Raw genomic sequence first — 25,335 nt, forward strand, 5'->3', positions numbered from 1 at the left:
TGACCGTGGGCATTCATGCTTGGTCCACAGGGTACCCAATAAAAATCTCAGAGGAAAGTTAGTAGTTTATTTTAATAAGAACTGTAAACATGCATATATGTATGTATATTGTTTTCCCATTTTAATTTTATAAACAGTGATCCGTAATTTCCTGGATTTTAAAGTTAAAACTTTTGCCGTGATTCGTGAGCCCACATTCGAACAGCGGTTATGATTTGGAGACATAAGAGAACCAACATGGCGGCGAATGGTGGAAGTATTTGGATCTTTGGCAGAGTATGGGAAACGCTGAGGCTGGTAAGCTAGTAGAGAGAATTAAATACTACACAGTAGGAGGGTCCATTTGTTAACACTTGCGCGTTTTTCTGCTGGGATCTTTCATGATCTGAATGAGATATTCAATTCTCCCTCTTCTCTACTTTCCCGTCTTTCACCTTTTTGTATTTGAACGCTTGAATTGAATTGAATTGTTTTCTGATTCCGATCAGTTAAAGATCAACTCCTAAAAGTGCACATGTTAATTAAAACAAATGATCTAATCGGCTTTAGATGGAGTTTCCCGGAGAGATGGAATCTAATGCAAAAATATGGGATTCAACACATTTGAGGCTCACAGTAAATATACAGTACGTTAATAAGAACGTCTAATTTTTATTTGAGGCTCGCCCGTTCTTATTTTTGGGACATTTTAAGGCTGAATATGTTCTTAATGATGTTCTTAACTTTTAGTGTATATAAAAATATAATACCCAATGAATTATTAGAAAGAGAATTACACTAATGATCAATAGCAATAATAAGGTTGTTACTATGAGCACAATTTGATTCTGCATTTGAGGACTAAAAAAGATTTTTTTTACTGCCTGAGCCTCGGCATGTTCTTAGCATGTTCTTAAAATATGGTGAAATCTCAGGCTGGAGATTCTTATAAAAAAGGTTCTTGTAAAAAAAGAGTGTATATGTTGTTTCGTCTCGATTCTTGGTAAGGGACAGATATTAAGATATCTGTTCCTTTTGAATGCAGTGATCAAGGCTCAAGGGGAACAAGTTTCACCATCTTCTGGAATGAAGCTTTTTATTTTAAAAGATCTCTGGTACACTGCCATCACCATATCATTTTAGAACTCACATTCTCATCAGGGACAAGAGAGCTTACTGTATCTACATTAAGAGATTTCCATGGATGTTGGTATTACAGCTGAAAAAGGACTAAACTCTTTGGATTTTGGAGACGATCTGAATAACACTCCTCCTTCTAAGCGCTCAAGGCTGAATAGCAATCTCATGGAAGCAACATCCTCTAACTGCGAAGCTACTTCCTCAAGCTGTGAGGTATTACCAGAAAACAACATTTTCCATTCATCGTATGACAGAGACAATGTCTGCACATCAAATGGTGAAACATGCAGTCCTTTCTTGTTTGTGGATGTTGAGGTCGAGCATAAGAAAGTTGAAAATGTTCCACTTGCATATGGCTGCCCTATAAGAGACATCAGTAAATACCTTGCAAGGAATGAGTCTATTCAAATAGTCTACTATTTGTACAAGAAACTACAAAGATGTGAGAAGTTTGACTGTGATGTGTCGAATGCTCAAGGTATGTGATCTTGCAGAATATCAGCTTTCTTGAGACTTTTTGGGGCGACTTTAGAATAGCCTTCATAGTATTCTTAAGTCTAACTGACGTTATGTAGCAGTGGTTAAGGGCCTTCTTATGTGCTATGTGCCTGATAACTCCATTTTTTTCTTGTGTGCAAGTATTTGTCAGGTTAAGCTCCAAGTGGAGATGGACCAAGTTGGATGATCTGATAGCCGACACCTCCCAGGCTGTGGGTGAAGCGTTCAGCGACATCTTGCCTTATTGTAAACTCACCTTTAGCTTAGAACCTAGCACAGAAGAGTAAGTATAACCTTTCAGTGTTGCTTGTAAAAAAAATGACTTTTATACTAGAAGCTTTTGATCCTTGTTTACATTTTAGCATCTTTTAAAGGGTCTTTGCTAGCCACCATTTTGACATTCTAGGAAATTACCTAGGTATGAGAGAGCATCCAATCCCATGACCAACAAATTTCTGAGAGAGTGGCTAAAAAGATAATGCAATGTCTTATGCTTATGGGAATGTACCTGCTTTTAAGCCATTAAAAACACCAGGCTTAACTGATTTTTTTTAAGAATCTCTCCAAAATCCAATTTTAATAAAATATTATAAAATACACAATTTTTGAAGGGGTAAGGGGGGGGAGATAAAAATGGCCAAGGACACCACTGGTTGAAACTGTTATTGTCATTCATCCCCTCCCCCTTGTTATTTGTTTACTTATGTACATAACAGTGCTACTTAAATTGTGTACTACGTACTACCCATTTTACACCATATTACTTAGATCTCAGGATCCTTAGTATTATGTACTGTATCTCATGTTGAGGTCATTTTATTTCAAGGCTACTGTGTACTGTAGGAGAATCATAAAAAAAATCTTAAAATATATTAATCAATATTATTCCACAGGGTGCAATCATGTGCAGAGATAGAGAACCAAGTTCTACCGAGTGCAGAGCAACTGCAAGTAATCCAAATGCTTCTGGGACTGCTATCTCAACATTCACAGTCTGAACTCATCAAAGCCCACTGCCCTCTTTCACAGGTAAAATGCTTTTGTTTTACCCCTTATGCAGGAAGGTCCTTTTCTCAATCTACAGGTACCTAAACTTAAAAGCTAGTGCTTTTTTTTTTTACTTAAAGTCCAAAGATGTTATGTATTTTTAAATAATGAACTCTTAGGCGTAGAAAATTCATGTTGTAGCTGTAGTGTCAGTCCATCCATTTTATGCCCCAACCACCTACCCATCCATCTGATTAGACATGTAGGTAACAGGAGGCAACCACTAAAACTTGGTGCAAATCCTCACTACTTTACTCCTTTAGGGACCTTATGGCTTACTACAACGGATAGCTTACATCTAGTGCACTGATATCTAATGTTTATGCCATGTTTGTTCCATGTGGACCACTTTTACTGTCGATTCCGTTGTATCGCGACCCACATTTTCAAAACACTATATCTTTATGGTTTTCTGTCCGTCAGTAAAACCATTCTGAGCCAATCAGAGTCTCGCTTTTTGCACTTCCCTGGCTATCTTCTGGAAGAAAACCTCACAGTGTTATGACAGAAAGCCAGGCAACTGCACTAGGCAAGAGAGGGCAAGAATCTGATTGGCTTAGAATAGTTTGACTTCCGGGACAGAAAATCTCAAAAGACAAAAACAAATTGATGTTTTGAAAATGTGGTGTCGCGATACAACAGATTCGACAGTAACTTTGTCAAACAGCTTTCATAATTCCATAACTGTATATTATTAAATGCATTGTTATTGATTTGAACACAGGCTGTGATTTCCCGTTTAGAGAAAGATCACACTCTACCAGAAATGAGTAACGAGGAGTTGGAAACATTACAAAAGTGGATACACAACTTTAATCTATCAAAACAGGAGCTCCCCCAGACTACTGTGGCTATCCCTCCCCAGTCTGATTCAGTCAAACCCAAACAAGGCTCCTCTAAGACAGAGCACAAAGATGGTCACCACGAAGGAGGATACTCAAGATATGCTAAATTTGACAGCAATTCTGAAAGGCCTTTGCTAAGAGCATGGTATAAACGAGACCCTACACCCTCAAGGGAACTTATTTGTCAGTACACAGCGGAACTTAACCGTGGAAGATACCGACAACAGCTAGCCTACCCTGTGACAGAGCGTAGTGTTTATACCTGGTTTAAGAATGCAAGAGCTCGATCTGGGAAGAGAAAGCAAGGGTTGTTGCAAACAGCTGGGCAGATTCAGGTTGTTGGGATGTCTCCTGACAGAAATAGTCCATTTAAGGGTCCTGATCAGGGAAGAATGGATCCAGAGCAAAGTGTGGAGCAGTAGCTTGTCCATGTGAATGAGGCCAGAGTCAACAATGGCCTGCTTTTCATTTTCGTTTATTTCCAATTCAGGAACTGTGGAGCCATTTAGTCATTTCTTGATTCTCCTCAAGTCGCATTGAGTGTTTTGTGTCATAGAATAGAGTGATAGAATATATATTTTACAAATGACTTTAGACTGTTATCACTAAAAGTGTTAGGAAATTTCATGTTTTTTCAAGAAAGGAAACCCCAGATCATATTGACTGCCATAATTACTTACACTACAAATTTAAAAAGATGAGCTGAAAACCCGACTGAGATATGTGTGGCTTTTTTGAGATGTGTTTTCGGCTTTTTTTCACAAAGAAATGTTATGTAAACAATCCCAGACAAGGTGGATGGTCATTGATACCTGTCCATTATGGATTTTTCTGTAGAAATGTTCAGTTTAAAACCTGCATAACTTGTTGACTTCATCATGTTTTAACTTATTATTATTATATTTTAATATACATAAGTATATATAATATATTGTATTGATAAATTGAATATTGTAACTAGATTCTGTCCTGAACTTTTGTGAATGGGACTGGTAAGACTTTAATAAGCCAGACAAGGAAAAGCAGTGCAAGAGTATTTTTCATCAGAGATTTCTCTGTAGAAATGTTCAGTTTAAAACCTGCATATCTTTGACAAGGAAAATCAGCGAGAGAGAATTGTAATTCTATCATGTATTCCCAAATCCACTTGGAACAGATGCCACACTTTTCTGAAGATAATGTTACTCATCAAGTAATTTTGAGACTATTTCATAATCATGGCACAGCTTTTAGAATGACTGGATCACTAAGGACACTTTTATTTTTAAATTTCTAGATTCATGTCTTCCTAAGCAGAATTTTTTTACAGTACTTTTAAAACAAGGTAATATTGATATCTAATTAAATGATAATTAAGTAAAATGGCAAACAAGTATGAAAATAGTTCTAGTGAAAGTTGACCTTTGTCAAAAGTGTGGGATTAACTTATCTAAAATAACACCATACCTGTCAACTCTCCCGCATTAGGCGGTAGTCTCAAGATTTTGGAACCCTTCTCCCGCTGCGAGGTTTACCCACCCCTCCCCCCCTCAAAAAAAGAAAATCTCAAGCCTTGAGATTTTCGGAGGTTGACAGATATCTAACACTGTATTTAGCAAAAAACACTGTTCTGTTGAAATTGTCTTATTTATCTGGATCATTTATCTAAAATAATACTGTTTTATTAGAGTTTAGATGAGATCAGCTGAGATGTTGCCTATTAAACTTGATTCTAGTTTTGATAAAAACACTATGATGTTGTCATACTGTTGCATCTTGCCCCCCACCCCCACCCCCCCGTACCTATTTCCTGTCTCAGATCCTCCAGAAGTTTTGGCTCTGCACTGTTAAACATCAAAAAGATGAAACAGCTAGTGTGTGTGTCCTGGTATTGGTGTTTTAGGTGGGGAGGGGAGGAGGAAATTGAAGGCTAAGGCATCTGAAATGTGCAGGGGTTTCGACCGAGCGCCGGCTACTTTTTTTAAAAGTCTTGAACTAAAAAAATAAAATAATTTCCACCCCCTACTTGTCAATATCCACCGCCTACTCTGAAAGCTAATGAAAGCCCTGATGTATATACCGTAACGATTCAAATAAGCACTAGGGGCGCTTATTGGGTCTTGTTGGGAAGGGGGGGCGCTTATTTCATTTTCGGGTCATGGGGAAGGGAGGGGGGGGCGCTTATTTCATTTTCGGGTCTTGGGGAAGGGAGGGGGGGCGCTTATTTCATTTCGGCGGAAATTCCAGCTTCTGAATTGATAGAGACCAGAATCCAGAATCGCACAAAATTTTGAAGTAGAGATAAGACCAAGATATTTGCGCTTGGATACAGAAGTTGAAGGGATAATAAGTAGACCCATGTTTTAATGTGAGAATGTCAATGCTAGCTAAATAAGATAAAGATTTGCACCATTCAATTGGTGCTTTTGTTGATTTTTTTTTTTTTTTAGAAGAAGGGAAGGGGGTCGCTTATTGGGGAAGGGGCGCTTATTTAAATGATGGCACTCTATTTATTACGGTATCCTAGAAAATACTATTTATAGGTGTATTTGTTTCAATTGGTGTGTCTTGTAGATCCATGGGTTGTCTGCCAGGGATATGAGCACCGTGGCTCGCATAGCAACAACGGCAAGTAAGGTGAGAGAAAAGGGCAGTATCAAAGAAGAGACGGCAAGTAAGGTGAGAGAAAAGAGCTGTATCAAAGAAGAGACGGCAAGTAAGGTGAGAGAAAAGAGCTGTATCAAAGAAGAGACTGCAAGTAAGGTAAGAGAAAAGAGCTGTATCAAAGAAGAGACGGCAAGTAAGGTGAGAGAAAAGAGCTGTATCAAAGAAGAGACGGCGAGTAAGGTGAGAGAAAAGAGCTGTATCAAAGAAGAGACGGCAAGTAAGGTGAGAGAAAAGAGCTGTATCAAAGAAGAGACGGTAAGTAAGGTGAGAGAAAAGAGCTGTATCAAACAAGAGACGGCAAGTAAGGTGAGAGAAAAGAGCTGTATCAAAGAAGAGACGGTAAGTAAGGTGAGAGAAAAGAGCTGTATCAAACAAGAGACGGCAAGTAAGGTGAGAGAGGTGAGAGAAAAGAGCTGTATCAAACAAGAGACGGCAAGTAAGGTGAGAGAAAAGGGCAGTATCAAAGGAGAGACGGCAAGTAAGATGAGAGAAAAGAGCAGTATCAAAGAAGAAGGAAGCGGCTCTTAAAAAAAAAGCCATCAATAGTTACCTCTTATAGCACCAGCTACACTAGTCCCTTAAATCAAGTACAAAGTGTTATGTGAAAAGAATAAGTCAAATGATATCCGTAGAGAGAAGTGAACAAAGCACATAATTAAATTTTACCAACTTTCTCCTTCTCTTGGCAGCGTGCATCAACCAAGAGAATACCCAATAGGAGAACGGCAAATAAACATGGCGCCAAACCTATGGCATCCAGTAATTTGCCCGAGGCGACGGTGTCGAAAGGGGAGAAAGAAGTCACAATTGAAGCTGTTGGACAGGTTAATATTAACACCTTGCCGGGCATCGTGTCCGGTTAACGTCCCTTGAGTTATCGGACACATAAACAACAACTCTTTCGACATCGTGTCCGAATACGGTAACGTCCATTGAAGCTGTCGGGCAGATATAACAACTCTTTTGACATCATGTCCCAATAACGTCCATTGAGGCTGTCGGGCAGATATAACAACTTTTTTGACATCATGTCCCAATAACGTCCATTGAGGCTGTCGGGCAGATATAACAACTTTTTTGACATCATGTCCCAATAACGTCCATTGAAGCTGTCGGGCAGATATAACAACTCTTTTGACATCATGTCCGAATAACGTCCATTGAAGCTGTCGGGCAAATATAACAACTCTTTTGACATCATGTCCCAATAACGTCCATTGAGTTATCGGACACATAAATAACAACTCTTTTGACATCTGTCCGAATACCGTCCATTGAAACTGCCAGGCAGATATAACAACTCTTTTGACATCATGTCCCAATAACGTCCATTGAAGCTGTCGGGCAGATATAACAACTCTTTTGACATCATGTCCCAATAACGTCCATTAAAGCTGTCGGGCAAATATAACAACTCTTTTGACATCATGTCCCAATAACGTCCATTGAGTTATCGGACACATAAATAACAACTCTTTTGACATCTGTCCGAATACCGTCCATTGAAACTGCCAGGCAGATATAACAACTCTTTTGACATCATGTCCCAATAACGTCCATTGAAGCTGTCGGGCAGATATAACAACTCTTTTGACATCATGTCCCAATAACGTCCATTAAAGCTGTCGGGCAGATATAAAAACTCTTTTGACATCATGTCCGAATAACGTCCATTGAAGCTGTGTGTGATAGATTAATAAGGAGCCTTAAAGCCAATTTGGCCATTTTTTATATTTTCCATTCATCCATGCAATCCATATCTCTTATGAGAAGGACTTAGAGCTTGGAGTTGTTTATGCAATGTTTCCCCATTTAGTCGTCAAAGATAATAACCCTAATTTGTAGCGGCACATTGTGTCTTCGTTTAGCTGTGTCAAATACACCTATGATTCTATTGTAGAACCCAGCCTTTACGCCAGACTCAGACATGGCATTCCGTCAGCGCGTGTATTCCTTTGCGGGCCTGGGCCTGAGAGATGACGTACTGAAGGCTTTAGATGCTCTGAACATTCACCAGCCAACGGTCATACAGGTACTGGAGATGATATGCAGACGGACGGTCAGACAGACAGACGGACAGTGTAAATGCACGGACAACAACAGAAGGAAAGACAGACAGATATACGGGCCAGTAGCGGATCTGCGGGGGGGGGGGGGCTGTTTTCATTGCTTTCATTGCGTCTTTTAATTCCAAAATAATGACCCCCCTTGGCAAATAGCTAGATCCGCCCCTCTGCGGGCGGAAAGGAAGAAAGACAAACAGCAACGGGACGGGCAGACAGAAATACAGAAAAGGAAGGACAGACAGACAGATAGACGAGAGAAGTCTGAGGCTCCGGTACCCAGGGTAACAAAAGTCATACGGCAAAGATAAAGTGCAATGTGTTACTTGTTTCCGTTCACAGATGGTCACGATTCCCAAAATTATCCACCGGCATCACGTGATATGCGCTGCACAGACAGGTTAGCAGTCGAATTCGAAATGTGTTTGATTGCCACATGCCAATTATCATTGAGTTTAAGGTACTTTATTTAGCCACCTTTTCCAATATTTTATAAATTAAAGCAGCTATGCCAAGAACTTGTTATCATGGAAAGTTTCGAGTAAAGTATATCACCCCGAGCGATCCGAATTCCCGCGTCGAAAAGGGGCTGTTATAAGGAGAGAGTCCGAAAGGAATCAAGTTGAAAATTAAAGCTATATTTACATAGTGATCTGCCTTGCTTTGAAATTGCTTATGAGTCGTACCATAGCACCTTGGGTAAAAGGGGTATCAATTAGACGAGGGATAAGGTGGAGGTGTGGGTGTGGGGTGGGTGTGGGTGTGGGTGCATAGCGAATATGATGGCTGACAGTGGTGTATGTGTTGGACGGGTCACGTAGAAGATTTCACCACATTGGATTGGTACACCACAGACGAAGAACGAGAATACAATAGAACAATGAGGGTTATCTAGCCAATCCTGTTAGGCCTTACGAACGGGCTTCTACACTTCTCTGTTGGACCAGGTAATAGAGAATTAGATGTAATAGTGATAAATCAACTGACACTGAGTCATTTTTTCCCTGTTTAGGTTCGGGTAAGACGCTTGCGTACCTAGCGCCGCTTGTTCATCGCCTGAGGGAGGACGAGGAGAGGCATGGCATATTGGCAAGACTTAAGAGACCACGCGCGTGTATCGTGGTACCCGCGCGAGAACTCGCCACGCAGATCCTGGTTAGTCTGATCACTCCCATGTAAGGTAGTACTCGCGCGAGAACACGCCGCGCAGACTCTAGTGAGTATGACCACGCGCGTGTATCGTGGTACCCGCGCAAGAATTCGCTTTGCTGATTCTGGTAAGGCTAACAGTATTTGAGCTAAGGAGGTAGTTATCGTAACGATTTCTTTCGGAGAACCCGCAACAGTATCATCTTTGTTTATGCCCGAATTGTTTTAAATTTAATTACTTATAAATTACCAATAAATTCAGTTTTCTTTCTTTTTGTTAGAAAACCGCTAAGTCGCTATGTCATCATGCCCGGTTTCGGTCAGTTGGTCTGATTGGAGGACGCAAGCAGGTCAGTGACCAGCGACTCGTTATATAATGACCAGGAACCTTTCAGGTGCGTGCCCCCCCCCCCCCCCCCCCGGGGGGGTGTGTGGCACCGTGCTAATGGTGAGGAGATGATCTCGCCCCCTGCATAAGCACTGACAGATAATGGATGCATCCACGGTCATGGTTGTCAATCTCTTCCATGATAAGTTTACTTTAAAATGTTTAACCTATTTTATTTGATGTGTTTTTTTGTAGAGTTTATTTAACCTGAGAGATTCTTGAAGTGGGATGCTTTTTAATTAAATTCTACATAAATTTCTTCTTGAGGGTAAGATAATTAGCTTACTGTATCATCTTTTCAATTCACAGAAATGGATGCGAGATGACCTCGAGTCACCCGTGGACCTTCTGGTTGCCACCCCGGGGACATTGCTCAAGTACAGGCAAAAGGGTACACCAGTTTAAATCAAAACATTTTGCAAGTCATCTATTGAACCCTTAAATTCAGTAGTGTCAGGGGCGGATACAGGGGGGTGGATTGGGTGGATATCCACCCCCATTTTTGAGTAAAAAAATTAAAAAGTCAATTTGTTTGAAGAGAATAATTTTCTGAGGGACGGGAGGTACTGTCCAATTTCCTTTGCCTGCTCGACGTTGTTGACGCGACAAATCCAATTCAACGTGAAGTATTATAAGATCTATGTAGTGACCTCCAAAAAACCACTTGATCAGTTATCAATTATCAATTATCAAATCAATTATCCACCCCCCATTTTGAAATCTTGGATCCGCCCAACTAGTACCACTAGTACCACTTTATCCATTTACCCATTTGGCCATTTTCTATCTTTTTCTTTTAACCAACAGAACGATCTCTGAACCGTCACTGTGATTATTGGATATAAATTGGCAATTAAAAACCATTTCTTGGATCTTATAGCATATATCTACCTCGTCACGCTATAGTAAGAAGTGTTATCGCGGTTTTTTCAGTTCAGGCTATAACATGCATTCCGGATTACCTGTCTTTGTAACATTCCGCACCGAGTCCATGCCATATCCCTTATCCTGGGACTCCCTTCGAGAATAAACACCCCCGACAGATTTTATCATCGTCTGATCTTCTCGGATCTGACGCATTTGGTATCTAATGCTATCTTTACCCTCGTCAGATCGCCTGTTCTTCTCGGATCTGACGCATCTAGTGATAGACGAGGCAGACACCATGTTCGATGCCTCCTTCAAGTCTCTTACCATGGAGATCTTACATACAATCAAAGTAAGTCAACTTCAACTTATTTATAACTTCACTGTATATCAGTCTGTGAAATATTAGCTATCGTTACCTGCAATGTGAATTCTCCTAATGAAGAGGCATGACTTAGCTTTGACCAATTCTTGTCTGCTTTGCCGAGGGTTTTGTAGGGATTTTTGGATCAATTTTACACATAAAAAGTGTCGTTTTGACTGTTTAAACGAGGTCGGAAGGATACGTGGAATTCCTCTTTGTGTAATGAACACTCCGTCAAAACACGCAATTTGCATTCGCCCATGATGACATTGAGCAGATCTTGGTGAAAGTGTGCCGCATTATAAGACTCGAAATATCAGGAGTTTTCCCCCCGGGGGGGTGGGGGGTGGTGTACTACACATATCCATCGGACGGGGATTATCGTGTCTTTTAGGGTTTAAATTTGGAGCCTTGAGTATCTACCCCGGGGAGCCTTCATTGAGATCGTTTACAGCTGTTTTTAATATTCTGCGAGCTTTTACCGACGATTTCCATCTGCAAAATCGCCTTCTGGCTTCCGTCATTCAAAATCCTTGAAGCGGCTTCATTGGGCAGCACTGGCCATTCGAAAATCACTAAATGTAATTCCGTTAGTTTGAATGACGGAAGTCAGAACGCTCTCTAACAGTTTGAAATTGTTAATGAGTGTTCGCAGAGTTCTGAATATGGCAGTAAAGAATGTTACATATCCCGCCAGATTCGCGAGTGCCAGGCTCCTCCCCCGGACCAGCTCCCTATCGATGCACAAGTCACCATCGCGGGCGCGACTCTACCCCAGGAGTTGATAGCCAACACTCTGAAGGATCTGTTACCGGTATGTCACATAGATTCGTATAAATTACTAGGTCTTTTTTAGGGCAAATAGCGCCACTCTACCCCAGGAGTTGAAAGCCAACACCCTGAAGGATCTGTTACCATAGTCACATAGACTAGTACGAATAACCCGGTCTTTTTTTAAAGCAAATAGCTCTTTGAAGTAATTGTTTTTAAAAAGGTTTCATCTTTTGGCAGTCTGTGACAATGTAAAGATTTTTTTGTTTGTGAATTTTCTTGAAGTAAGTAATTATATAAGTTTCCCACTCTTTCCCCTTCTATCGTTTTAACGGCGTATTCAGCCGCAATGTCAGCAGTCTACTTCCTGTGGGCGACGGCAACCTCAAACTACAAGAAACAAAGGAATCTAATAGAATCCGCGCTATTTAACAGGCCATCCGCTCGAAATCATCGGTCACATCCTCAAAGTAACATCCAAAAGACACACAACTTTTACAATTTTGAGATATTTTTGTGTTTTTCGTTCAAAATCATCGAAGATTGTCACGTAAACGACCGGAAGTAAGTTTGTGACAATGCGGCTTTAAGAGCTTTTGTATAAAACGTTTGAAGTGCCTAATTAACTTGATATCCATAATTAGCTGTCACCCGGTCACATGTCGTGCATTCGCTTGTTATCACATGGCGTGCCATGGTAAAACCATGGCGTTAATTTAGCAAAACCAGGGCCGTAGCAAGAGGTAGGGCGTGGTAGGGGATAGAATACGGGAACAACGAACCTTTCGAGGTCGTCAAAAATCAACACCGTAAATGTCGCACCCTGTTTTTTTTTTTTTTTTTTTAATTCCTTTAGTAGCCACGGTAGCGCGCATGGCATTATAGATTGGAAACATTATATGTGACTCATAGAAGAAAATATCATTATTAAAGGCTGTGGAATATAGCCTCTGGAGACACTCGAACTCTCTACCCCTGGTTTACTAGATCAGTGCGCTAACCACTAAGACACAGAGACAATACATGTTTCATAGGTCAAATGGGTCAGGTTGATACGAAAGTTTCTGATTTGTATCCACAACATTCGCCCCAGTCCTAATCATTTAAAGTCAGCCACAGGTACGCCAATATTTCATTGCTTAGCAACGGATAAGGAGTAGAAATCATGTTTCTTTATTATTTGTACCTTTCCCTCACATTCAACTTTACATGGATGCCTCTGTAGCTCAGTGGTTAGAGCACTGGTCTTGTAAACCAGGGGTCCAGAGTTCAAATCTCTGCAGGGGCTGATTTTTTTTCACACCAAATAAGGCCAATCTTTCTAAATAGCCGTTTCCAGTCACCACCGCCGCCTCCTATTAAGATCGAGATCTTTTCTGAGTATTATTTTCTTTCTTTTTCTTGTAAGATTTGAAAATAAAACTTCTGCAAGATGACTTGACTACATGTTCCTACTCATCGCCCCCATATTTTTAACTAAACTTCTACTCTTCTTATATCACCGGGGCATAAAATGTATGTCTTTTTATTTTATTTTGAGTAAGAATTAATTCTTTTGCTGCACAGACTCTTATAAACCCGTACAAATTGTGTATTATTTTTTTGCAATCCCAATTTTTCATATATATTTTTTTATAGTCACACTAAAAATTGAGGTATACCTCATTTAGATGCTGGCGGCGACAAAATCGGAAAAAAGTTTTATGTGGCGAGGAAAAAATCAGCCCCTGCAGAGATTTGAACTCTGGACCCCTGGTTTACAAGACCAGTGCTCTAACCACTGAGCTACAGAGGCTTTCTTGCATAGAAGCAAGTGAAAAAACGGTAAAAGTAATACAGAAGCATGTTTTCTTCTCCTCATCAGTTGCTAAGCAATGGGTCATTGGTATTAAGGTTGCATTAAGGTTGTTGCCAAACCAGATAAAGGTCTACATCTTTTTCTATTCATAGATTCATTTTATTCGTCTGCTTTATTATTTTCGGCATTGTAAAAATTTAAACCGAGTTTGACGAAATTTGGAATACCTGTGGCTCCCTTCGAATGATTAGGACTGGGGCGAATGCTTATAGTAATAGTTCAGTAGCTATGGTATCTGAATATATTTTCCTGAAACAATATTTTATAAGTCCACTAGGCAATCTTATCATTGTGTATTGCCTCTGTAGCTCAGTGGTTAGAGCACTGGTCTAGTAAACCAGGGGTCGAGAGTTCGAGTCTCTCCAGAGGCTAACCTTTAAAGCATTTTTTTTATCTTATTTTTGCGGGCAAGAGTTTGTTAGGCTTTTCTCTGGAACCACTAAACTCCTTCTTTTTAGCAGAATTGTGCCTTGTTTTGCGACGCGATCATACTTAGAAGACTAAGTATACTTAGAAGACTTGCGTTATCTGAGCTACTACCTCGTGACGCGCGAACAGTCCCCGACGGCTAGCCGAAGCCTACCCGACTAAAGATATAATAGCTCAGACTACGCAAGTAGGCTTGACCAGGTTTTCTTAGTAAACACTGAGCGCGCTGCCAAAACAAGGCACATTTGGGGAAATTTTATTTAATTTTTTTTTATCCTAACAAACTCCATTCCTCCTGTCTGTGTCATTGGTATCTCGGCATTCAAAAGACAGTATGAATCAATTTTTCACGTAAAAATAATATATATATTTAGGCATGCCTTAAAGCGGAGCTCCAAACGACCAAAACTTTGCTTATTTTCGCTTAATAATTTAAGAAATATTAAATATTATGATATTTCTGTTTTTGAAGACGTCAACGATTTCACAGATCACGCGACCAACTTGTTATACCCCCTTCCCCCCACTCTTGACATCTACTTGACACATAACTAGTTTAGTTGTCATACGATGTTTTGGCGTAAGGGTAGTTTTACTTTATTGACGTCATCGATGACGTCCTTCACGTGACCATCTCATTGCGCCCCACTTAAAACTTACATCACACCTACCGAGTTTTGTTGTCATACGATGGTGCTTTGATGATATATAATTTTATTTTTATTTTTGCTTTAGTGACGTCACAATCACGTGAAAAAAATTGCCACCCCCCTTGACACCTTCATGACACCTATTAAGTTTGGTTGTTGTATGATGTTTCTTATGAGATATGATGTATTTTTGTTCTTAATGAAATCGGTAAAGTTGTGCTTTTAGTGTCGTCATCAATGACGTCACAAATCACATGACCATATTTTTGCACCCCCTTGACACAAACATGACACCTGCCAAGTTTGGTTGTGAAACAATGTTTCTTTCAGAAAATATGCATGTTTTAGCTTTTAGTCACGTTTTTTGCTTTAAGGAGGTCATCGATGATTTCACATAACACGTGACCAAATTGTTGCATCCCCCTTGACGCCTACATGACACCTACCGAGTTTGGTTGCCATGATGTCTGCATATATGATGTCTGCATATTTTTGCTTCTAGTGACGTCATCGATGGCTTCACAATCACGTGACTATATTGGTGCACCCCCCGCCCCTTGACACATACATGACACCTGTCAAGTTTGGTTGTCATACAATTCTTTTAAGGGACGGACGGACGGACATAACGTCACGAAAACTTGAGTCGTTGGGTTACCGATATCTGTTACCATATTTGTTTTGTATACCACTTTTTCTGGTATGGGAGCTCTGCTATAAGGCACAGTTAGCCAAGATCGTAGCTATAATTACGCATATATGACGTACCATCATTTACCACACAAATTCAAGACACACAGACAGACATAGAGTGTTAATCAGAGAATCAGGTAAAAATTCTGTTGTTATTATCAAACGTTTAAAACACTCCCGTATTGGCCCCCATTCTTTGCTTCTAAATCATTAGACTTGACGCATTCCCCCTCCTTACATTTACGCTTTTTTAAAAGGGCTTAAAAGCCCTTAGCCTAGCGTATTCCCTCTCCTCATATTAAAAGATGTGTTTTTTCTGTCTTAGCATCTCGAGACGTGCTCGTCCGGTCTTCACCGCGTGTTGCCCCACGTGCGACACAAGTTCATTAAGTTGAACCAGCACGAAAAAGCAGGTAAGACGTAGAGTGGCTCGCTGTAAACTTAAGATTCCATGATATTTATTTTCTTATCCAATAATTGTTTCCCCGCCAAGCGATCTGACGTTTGGGGTCCAACCAATTGCGGCAAAAATGGCTTTGGTCTTTAATGACAGACTGATTAATAAGTTAAAATAATAAAAGAATAAATGGAACCTCTCTAAAGTTTGCCCAGCTATCTTTGTTTGTTTTTATTCATGAGCGCCCTTGGCCTCGGCGATCGCACACTCGGCAAGACCTCTAGTGTATACTTTTATCTAATAAGTCCCCCTCCCCCCCCCCCCCTCCCATCTTTATGATCCTGGTGGGTTCTTTCTCAGTAGTTTGTAGTTTTCACGGGCGTTGTGACGAAATCCAGCCCGTCCCCTCTGACTGAATCGTGTTATGAATATTTGGGTTTTATTGTTTCATTCACATTAACCCAATAGTATTTTCTTGTGCAGGTCAAAAGCAATCGTTGCATCATTAATCAAAATCAAAATAATCGGATACTGATTTTGATTCCACCACACGCGCCCCGTCATATTCCCCAGTCCACATGTCTTCTCATTTAAAAAAAAAAAAAAACTCACAATTTCTTTGGTATGCGTATAGAAAGTTACCCCCTGCTTCTTCACTACTTCCCCTCTAAGGTCAAAGAAATATCTTCAAACAATCTTCCGTTTTCTTATTCCAGAACGGATAGTCGAACTACTGAAGAAGGATTCCAAGAGCCCAGGCCAAACTATCGTGTTTTGCAACTCAGCTTCGAGCTGTGATTGGCTAGCCCGTCACCTGGAGCAACACAACCTGTCCCTCATCCGTCTCCATGGCAACATACCTCCAAAGGTGATACTGTACATCGCAAATCACGTGCGCGACACGTCCCTGATTATGCTAGAAAGCAATAACAATAAATTGCGCTTTCATACTTTGTTTATATTATACTCTTTATATTGGTTTAATTAAAGAGCCCTTGTTAACCAAACCTTATTGTTTTTATATGGAAGACAAACTATGAGAAGAAATCTCAGACAAACCGTTTTAAGTTAAAACATTTTGCTTTATTTACTTACCCTTGTTCCAGAGTCTCCTTCTCTCGGTTAAGACGCAGAGCGTTAGCGCGAGTGAGAAGAGTAAGAAGAGGAGAGGGGAGGAAAGAGAGGTGGTTGCCTTACGAGCCACTAAAGCGAGAGGAAACTCTGGGACCAGGGTATTATTTACCAAATTCAGTCGAATAAAACTGCAAATTTTGGTGATAATGTGAACACAGATTACGTCAGAATTCGGAGTCGCTGAAAAGTTTTTTTTTTCTAATAAACGCCGAATACTGGGCTCAAAATATTATCAACATCACCCTAAAATCTCGGTCCATCAACTGTATGATGTTGCTATCCCGAAAATTTGAATAGACGCCGCCGTCGTTGGAGAAAAATACTTAACTTGATGACGAAAAAAATAAATAAACGCCGTAGCGGTAACTGCTATTTTAAAATTCCTGTTTACGTTTCCTCTTCTATTGTAGATCAGATGCGAACGCTTTGAGAAATTCCAGAACAAAACCGCTGACATCCTTGTATGTACCGACATTGCTTCAAGGGGACTGGACACCAGTGACGTAAGACTTCATTGCGTATTCGCATCGATCCTGATTCTTGTTTTGTTAATAACGGTTTGACTCTTTGCTCAGGTAAGCCACGTGATTAATTTCGACTTCCCCAACTCGATGGTCGATTACATTCACCGCGTGGGACGGACGGGGCGAGTGAGTCACGTGACTCCCCAAGTCACGAGTCGCGCCACCAGCTTCATCAGCCACAACAGAGATGCCCGGATGTCGCGTGCTATCCAGGTTAGAACACCTCGTTCTCTGTACTGGCAACCCCTCGCTTAAGCCTGGTTTTTATATAGTCGTAACAGTCGGGTGCAAAAAACGCATTACCTATTACCTTCGATAGTTAATTGGGCTAATTCTCCAGAATTCTGCGGCCCTTAAACAAAAGAACATTAGCTATAACCTTCGGGAGTCGTGTGTTCACTTTGGGTGGCATACCCTAGACGACTGTTGAGATCCTTACGAACTGTTACGACTATATGGAAACCAGGCTTTAGTCTTACAATGTAGGCCGTCTCCGTCGTCTTTCCGTGTTTCTCGTGTTTCCTTGTTACTGACTCAGATCTCTATTTCACAGCACGCATCCCAGAAGAACATCAGCCTAGATATCACAGGATCTGCATGAGCCAAGTTTAGTTATGATGTATTATTCTGTGAAGCCAATAAAGCACTGATATCTTTTTAGTCCTTGTCCCCATATTTAATAGAGGGGAACTTTGTGCTCACGGTTCTCTGAGATTAATGGAAGCGACGCCTTCAAGGCGATCTCTTTTAGGGTCTGTTGGCAGTGATTTGTAAATCACTGCCATTTGTTTAAAAAAAAAAATGGGGGCAAAGTTCCAACCTTTGCACGAGTCACATAAATTGGTCGCCGCCCGTGTTTATGTGTTGTATACATTTTTATTATATACATACTAAGAAATACTCACTGAAAACATATTCAGTGAATTTTCGTTTGTTCACTGGTATCAGCAAATCAGAGGCGCGAACGATGTTTTTTCACCGTGAAGAAAAGTCGTTCGCGGTTCTTATGGACGAACTAAATTTTTTTCACTGCACTTGAATGGCTTCAATCCCAACGCGGGGAGACGGGTAGCTTTGCATGTCACTTTTGTTATTAGCTCCATTGAGCGAAAAATGAAATTTTACTGTGAAAATTAAATACAAAGCGTTAAAAATGGACAATAGATTTGTTACTCTCAATGACACTGTAGAGGATTATGTAGAAAGTCGTAAAAACAAGAATACAGGGAAAAGGGAAGGGAAAAAACCGAGCGAGATGTAAAGCTGTTGAACACTATCAAACATCACAGTCTCGTGTGTGACATTAGCGAGACAGATTTATTTCAATGTAAGTTTCTGCTGTCTGAACCGCCGAACAGGTCAAACCTCGGAGCCTCTGCAGCCAAGTCTAATAAAATGTTATGTAATAAGCTTATTATAAATTTTTCAGTATGTGTATAATAAACAAAATACAGCATGGAAACTGCTTTGTACAGTTTTTCTTCACTCGCTGTTTTGTATAAAAAAACTCACTCGTTCGCTGCGCTCACTCGTTCGTTTTTTGATACTGCACAACTCGTGAATAAAAACCGTACGCGCGCACTTTCCATATAGTGTATCTATATATTTTGCGCAAATGTTTCCTCCAGCAAACTTCCTATTATCACAATGTTTACACGAAAATAAAAATATCCAAAATATCTAGGCACACAAAAAATCGAGGCGTGAGATGAGCGGAAAGTGAAAGACAGTTATTTTTTCAGGCGGCGAAGAAAAAAGATCAGCCCCTGCAGAGATTTGAACTCTGGACCCCTGGTTTACAAGACCAGTGCTCTAACCACTGAGCTACAGAGGCTTTCATGTAAAATTAAAGTGAGTAAAAGGTAAATATAATGAAGAAGCATACTATCTACTCCTTATCCGTTACTAAGCGATGAATTTTTTAAGATTGTGCGTACCTGTGTTTCTTCAAAGGATTAGGACTGGGGCGAATGCTTTTGGTAACGGATCAGTTGCTACGGTGCTTATCCGATTGACTCCTGGCTATTTTTGAGCTGAAATTACCAAAAACAGACCAAAACCAGATACCTCCCCCTATTTTAAGTTTATACAGCCCGTCAAAGTCAAACACCCCTGCACCTAGTCAGCGGTATCCAAGCTTTTAAACAGTGCTTCGCGGTCCCATCTCTAATCCCTCGTCGCTGTGCTAATTCGAGCACACGTTGATGGTTGTTTGTATTTTTAATAAAAAATACAGCTATGAGCATATTTGAATAGTGCCTTAGGATATTCTTAACTTTATTTGAATCAATACAAAAGACCCAAATAGTCGTGATCGTAAACCAGAAGAATAAATACAATGCACTAAAAACTGGTATTAGACTCTGCCAAACTCTCATCTTATATAAGACTTCTTCAAGGCAGACTCATTGGGGCATAATGGCTTTTGGGGAATAATTGAATGCTGTGCTTATGGTTATTTGCAAGCAAAAATAAATTATTGTTTTTTTTTTCTTGTATTGTATTTCTTGTATTGTATTATCTCCTAAATGCTGTCTTTTCTGAAACCAAATTGATTCAAAAATTGTTTACACTGCTTTTCTGGGTCTGTATGACCTGGAATTTATTTGTTTGTCTTTGGGGTAAAAAAAATTATAAAAAAACCCTCTTGACTTTGGCGAGAGGAGTGTTGACTGCCCCTCCCTTCCTCATTTTTTCCACGGATCTTCAAGAATGCTTTGCAATCTGTTATGTCAACAAGTGGTTTCACAAGCCTTTAAGGAGTGGACATCGTGTTTTGAGACCATGGACATGGACCTGGAGGATCAGAAAAAAGGTATCTATTTGTGTCTTGAGCTGTGTTTGCTGATCTCTTTCCCTTGTGTGGAATTTTCCGCGTTTTGTTAAGAGGGTTCGTTCTGCTGTTTTTTCTTGTTCGATCTGAAATTTGTCAAAGAAGCTGAGCTATTATATGGCTGAAGAGTAGTTAATATCACCTTGGATGGATGCATATTTTTAAGACCACTTATCCCTTAGACTGATACCTGATATCTTTATCTTCTTGTGTTTATTTTGCAGTTATGATTTTATTTTTGGTCATGGGTACCACTCACTGGTCTAAGAAATTCATCCGATCTGGTTGTGAGAAGAGAAGTGTAGAAATCCGCTTGTAAGGCCTAACATGATTGGCTAGATTACCCTCATTGTTCTATTGTATTCCCGTTCTTCGTCTGTGTTGCATCAATCCAAACCAATCCAATGTGGTGAAATCTTCTGATAGCTTCTACGTGGCTCTGTGAGAATCACAATTTCGGTACTTTCGCCAAACTCTGAAGCGTACTGAAGGATTTCGTCGCTAGCAAACCAACTGATAAAAGCTGTACCAAACATCACGTCCATCGCTTCCTGATTGGCTATACAAAGGTAGCACTATAACGGCTGTTTTGCTACCCTGGTTCCAGAGCCTCGAGCGTCTCTCTCTATTTAGTGGCCACTTCGCTCGGTACTGTTTTGGTGAACTCGAGAAACAACGAAGCTTGCCTTGATCTTTTTATGCAGCGTAAGATTTGGTTTGTAAGGCATTACAAATTTAACGTTTTGTCAGAAAGCACTCCACTCCGCGGTCAAGGAGTTTGAAGGCTCTATTTAATCACCAAAAAGTGTTCGAAGGTTAGGTCCACGCTATGAGGAGTGTAATGAGCAACACTAAAGAACAGTTCACAATAAAAAGCACCAGTAATTCTTACGAGGTAAGTTGACATACAAGTAACAGAACCTTTAAGGGTCAAAATGAGGTCTTTTCTTTTTGTGCCCGTCTCAATATTTGGTGCATCTTTAGAGTTCAAATCTATATATCTATATATCTATCTATCTTGGTTTGTAAGAAAAAAACACGCGAACTAGCGTTTCATCTGTACAAGCCTGTTTCTTTGTTGCCCACTGATGGGGGCAAGATATATCCCGCTCTACACCTATGTATTGAGCACTGTTATATGAACGCCTGCACGCACGCATTACATATATATATATATATGTACTTAAAAAAGGGTACTTAAATTACATCATTTTAACGGCGATTACAAATTGTTGATAAAGCTTTGTGTTATCGGAATGAATTCGATTCTTCGACTTATACTCCCTGCGTTTATTTAGACCATGGGGAGCCAAAGTAAATAATTGCATCATCCAGTACGCTTCTCTATTGAGAAGAACACTGTCTAGACCAATCAGATCCTGCCTAGCTATTGTTTCAATTACAATGAAGTCAAAATCACTCAAATTATGCTCGCTGCGGTTGAAATGCTTGGCGACTTTACATGTTTTCTTGTTGGTTCTCATACTAGACTTATGATTGCGAAAGCGCACCTTGAATTCCGTAGTGCAGGAGCCCACGTATTGTAAATTACATTTCCGACAGGTTGCTAGGTAAATTGCATTCTTAGAATTACAAGAAACACGTTAACTTATAAAGTATTTCTTGCCGGTTGCAGCGCTAATGAAATGTCGTGATTGAAAAAATAACTGCTACAGAGATCACATTTCTTTCCGCATTTAAAACAACCACTATTATTCTCTTGGTTACTGATTTCAGTGGCCACACGTTGCTTGAATTTAGAAGGCGCAAGGATGTCTTTGAGATTTTTAGGCCTTCTAAATGCCGAAATTATACTACCTTCCGGAAAGACCTCTTTCATAAAAGTAGAGGAATGCAAAAAACTAAGATTTTTCCGAACGATCTGCCCGATATCCGGAAGGTTAGGATTGAAATCCATAACCAGAGGTGTAACCTTGCGTTTGGCTCTATTCGATTTAGGCTTAAGTATCTAATAATATACATATATTATCTAATATATATATATATATATATATATATATATATATATATATATATATATATATATATATATATATATATATATATATATATATATATATATATATATATATATATATATATATATATATATTAACAAAAAAAAACACGCTTAAAATAAAAAGTACCTCACAGTTTTTCAATCAAACGATGTTTTTTTTTACAAAAATATATATATATATATATATTATATATATATATATATATATTATATATATATATATATATATATATATATATATATATATATATATATATATATATATATATATATATATATATATATATATATATATATATATATATATATATATATATATATATATATATATATATATATATATATTTTGTAAAAAAAAACATCGTTTGATTGAAAAACTGTGAGGTACTTTTTATTTTAAGCGTGTTTTTCCCCACACTTCTGTTTGGATAGAGTTACTGGAATCAGGACATTTATTTTAGATTTATTATAATTCTTGGCGCACAGGGCCTACACGTCTTTGACTCCTCCCTTGGTGCTGACGCCTGCTTGACTCAGGTCCAGACCCTCTGTTAACTCGGTTAAAATAGGATGCGCATCCAAAATTACCTGGAAACAACAAATCAGAAACACACGTGTCAAGTTAAATATCGTTTTTAAAAACAGGTCCAAAACCTGTTACATTCCGGTCTTACCTGTTTCTTGTCAGCTAGCATATCCATGAGCCCACGCATCACGTGATCGTACCCAGGGTACATGTCGGTGCCGAATCTGGATAATGCACACTGTATGACGTCATCGATGAGAAGAAGGCGATACCACACGTAAAATGGCTTGGGATTCTGAAGCGATCCCGCTCGCAGCAAATCTGGGGAGGATAAGTTTATTTATTTATTTAAAAACGTCGTACCTATCTTGAAGGGCAGTATGGTCATCCATGGATGTGATTGGGCGGTACGATGATGGTGTCTTCTGCAAATAGCCTGATTTGAGAATTTGATGATTTACATATATCGTTGATATACAACAAAAACAGGGTCGGTCCAAGTACGGAACGCTGTGGTATTCCTGATGTTACTTGTACTTTATCAGAGTGGGTGCCATTGACTGACACATACTGGGACCTCTTATTTAGGAAACCAGATATTCAAGCCAATGTTTTTCCCCTGATGCCATAATAAGAAATATTGAAATATTGATAGTATGTTGTTAGATGATATGAGTTTGTTCAGATGGCTGAGAACAATGTGTTCCATGATCTTGCAGCTGATACAGGTAAGATAGATAGGGCGATAGTTTTCCGGAAGATCTTTAGCTGACTTTTTATGTATTGGGACGACCATCGCATTTAGCCAAATAGCTGGTAAGGTCCCCTCATTGTAGCTTTGGTTGAGAATAAAGCACAGCATCCCGCCACATCCTTGCCACACATGACGTTAAGTGACTTAAAGATCATAAGAGTCATAAGGTTTCACAATCCCGTAACAATCCTTGCCACACATGACGTTAAGTGACGTAAAGATCATAAGAGTCATAAGGTTTCACAATCCCGTAACAATCCTTGCCACACATGACGTTAAGTGACGTTAAGATCATAAGAGTCATAAGGTTTCACAATCCCGTAACAATCTTTGCCACACATGACGTTAAGTGACGTTAAGATCATAAGAGTCATAAGGTTTCACAATCCCGTAACAATCCTTGCCACACATGACGTTAAGTGACGTTAAGATTATAAGAGTCATAAGGTTTCACAAACCGAAACAACCCTTAAATACATACATACACTTTATTTATACAAGTACAAGTACATCAGTTACAATATAAAAATATATTTACATATCACTGGTTTCCATGACTTGCCGTGTGTTCGTCTGATAAGGCAAAATGATTATGAAGAAACGTTTTAAATTTTGCTTTGGAATTAGTTTGCATTTCATCTGAAAAATTGTTCCAGAGTTTGGCTCGCAGGTTTCAAATAGATTTGTCAGATAAGAAGGAAAGAGATTATTTAGAGTTTTGAACATTGCCACTCCCAGGTGTTTGGACCTTCTTGTAGAGACATCGTCCCAATCAAGAAGGCGCCTGAGAGTGGCAGATCTAGTGTCGAAATTCGATTTGGTAATTATTCTTGCCGAACGATTTTGTAATTTTTGTAATTTGTCGTAAAGCTTGGAGCTAATGTCGTGCCAAACAGGTCTGCAGTAGTCAAAGTGTGGCTCTATCAACGCCTTATAAATGGTACATGCAGTTCCCCTTGATACGAAAGGACGCACTCGTTCAAGGGCGCCGATCCCACTTGAAAGTTTCTTAGATTTTTCGTCTATGTGCTTTTCCCAGCTTAAATTCTTGTCAATATGCAAACCTGAGGATTTCGTGTTTTCAACTCTAGATATTTCATTGTTTTCGATCCTTATTGATATATTCACTCCACCGGCTCTGGCCTTCAGCCTCTGCCTCGAACCGATGATCATGAATTCTGTTTTAGTTATGTTTAAACTAAGCTTATTTGCCAATAGCCATTTGTGTAATTTCGATAATTCTGAATTAATTTTACACTCGAGTTCAACAAGGTTCGAAGCCGAAAAGGTAATTATTGTATCATCGGCATACATTCGAGGGAGGGAGCTGTGAAGACAGTGAGGGAGATCATTAATATAGATAAGGAACAGAAGTGGGCCAATTATTGAGCCTTGAGGTACGCCGCATGTTAGGGTGTGGCTACCAGAAAGGTGGCCATTGACCCGACACTTCTGTTTCCTGTCTGTTAAATATGATCTGAACCACTTCAGGCTAGTTTTTTTTTTCAAAATAATTTCATGGTCAATCGTATCAAAGGCTTTTTTGAGATCAATAAAAATCACTCCATTAAGAAGACCATTGTCAATGTTGACATACCAGTCATTGGTAGCTTCTAGTAGGGCCGTTAGAGTACTATGGAGTGACCTAAAGCCTGACTGATAAGCTGTTAATAATTTGTTTTCGTTAAGGTAGCTGTAATATTGGTTGAAAACAGCTTTTTTCAAGTATCTTTGCAACCACTGGCAAAACTGAGATTGGC

General features: G+C 39.5%; 2 protein-coding genes, 1 long non-coding RNA gene and 4 other non-coding genes across 12 annotated transcripts in view; 4 read left to right on the forward strand and 3 right to left on the reverse strand.

Annotated features, from left to right (window-relative positions):
- The first annotated feature begins 86 nt into the window (after positions 1-86).
- On the forward strand, positions 87-18,102 carry LOC5503268 (DEAD-box ATP-dependent RNA helicase 39). Of its 5 annotated transcripts, XM_048729966.1 has the most exons (15): positions 87-297; positions 6,063-6,125; positions 6,845-6,979; positions 8,056-8,187; positions 8,561-8,618; positions 9,231-9,373; positions 9,649-9,717; positions 10,065-10,146; positions 10,868-10,974; positions 11,684-11,800; positions 15,713-15,800; positions 16,501-16,652; positions 17,329-17,421; positions 17,494-17,655; positions 17,996-18,102. In XM_048729966.1, exons 1-15 carry the CDS (start codon positions 211-213, stop codon positions 18,041-18,043), a joined length of 1,536 nt encoding a protein of 511 aa, XP_048585923.1. In that variant the 5' UTR covers positions 87-210; the 3' UTR covers positions 18,044-18,102. The 5 variants fall into 5 exon arrangements, with proteins under 5 accessions (XP_048585923.1, XP_048585927.1, XP_048585924.1 ...); XM_048729970.1 differs by lacking the exons at positions 6,063-6,125; positions 6,845-6,979; positions 8,056-8,187; ... (9 more) ...; positions 17,494-17,655; positions 17,996-18,102 and adding exons at positions 1,199-1,597; positions 1,759-1,900; positions 2,511-2,646; positions 3,389-5,241 and having other exon boundaries at positions 126-297; XM_048729967.1 differs by lacking the exons at positions 6,063-6,125; positions 6,845-6,979; positions 8,056-8,187; ... (9 more) ...; positions 17,494-17,655; positions 17,996-18,102 and adding exons at positions 1,025-1,597; positions 1,759-1,900; positions 2,511-2,646; positions 3,389-5,241 and having other exon boundaries at positions 128-297.
- On the forward strand, positions 12,973-13,045 carry Trnat-ugu. The gene has a single exon. It is a non-coding gene; the product is annotated as a tRNA-Thr (tRNA).
- On the reverse strand, positions 13,480-13,552 carry Trnat-ugu. The gene has a single exon. It is a non-coding gene; the product is annotated as a tRNA-Thr (tRNA).
- Positions 13,914-13,986, forward strand: Trnat-agu. Its single transcript has one exon. It is a non-coding gene; the product is annotated as a tRNA-Thr (tRNA).
- A 1,101-nt stretch (positions 18,103-19,203) lies between the features above and the next one.
- Trnat-ugu lies at positions 19,204-19,276 on the reverse strand. Its single transcript has one exon. It is a non-coding gene; the product is annotated as a tRNA-Thr (tRNA).
- A 1,324-nt stretch (positions 19,277-20,600) lies between these two features.
- Positions 20,601-25,271, forward strand: LOC125568334. The gene is made up of 2 exons (XR_007312249.1): positions 20,601-21,170; positions 22,782-25,271. It is a non-coding gene; the product is annotated as an uncharacterized LOC125568334 (long non-coding RNA).
- LOC5503271 (thyroid adenoma-associated protein homolog) overlaps positions 22,665-25,335 on the reverse strand; it is a 36,841-nt gene continuing 34,170 nt past the window's right edge. For both annotated transcript variants that reach the window (XM_032371619.2, XM_032371618.2), the window contains exons 39-40: positions 22,970-23,142; positions 22,665-22,883 (exon numbers count right to left, since the gene is read on the reverse strand). In XM_032371619.2, coding sequence (XP_032227510.2) covers positions 22,785-22,883; positions 22,970-23,142 — 272 coding nt within the window. In that variant the 3' untranslated portion in view covers positions 22,665-22,784. The remainder of the gene's footprint in view (positions 22,884-22,969; positions 23,143-25,335) is intronic.

This window comes from Nematostella vectensis, chromosome 7 (genome assembly GCF_932526225.1).
Source record: "Nematostella vectensis chromosome 7, jaNemVect1.1, whole genome shotgun sequence".
NCBI classification, from domain to species: Eukaryota; Metazoa; Cnidaria; class Anthozoa; order Actiniaria; family Edwardsiidae; genus Nematostella; species Nematostella vectensis.

Coding starts and splice junctions, on each gene's coding strand:
- LOC5503268 (XM_048729966.1), top strand. CDS start 211: ATGATTTGGAGACATAAGAGAACCAACATGGCGGCGAATGGTGGAAGT. Junction 8,188..8,560: donor ACCAGCCAACGGTCATACAG/GTACTGGAGATG, acceptor TTCCGTTCACAG/ATGGTCACGATTCCCAAAAT. Junction 8,619..9,230: donor GATATGCGCTGCACAGACAG/GTTAGCAGTCGA, acceptor TTCCCTGTTTAG/GTTCGGGTAAGACGCTTGCG.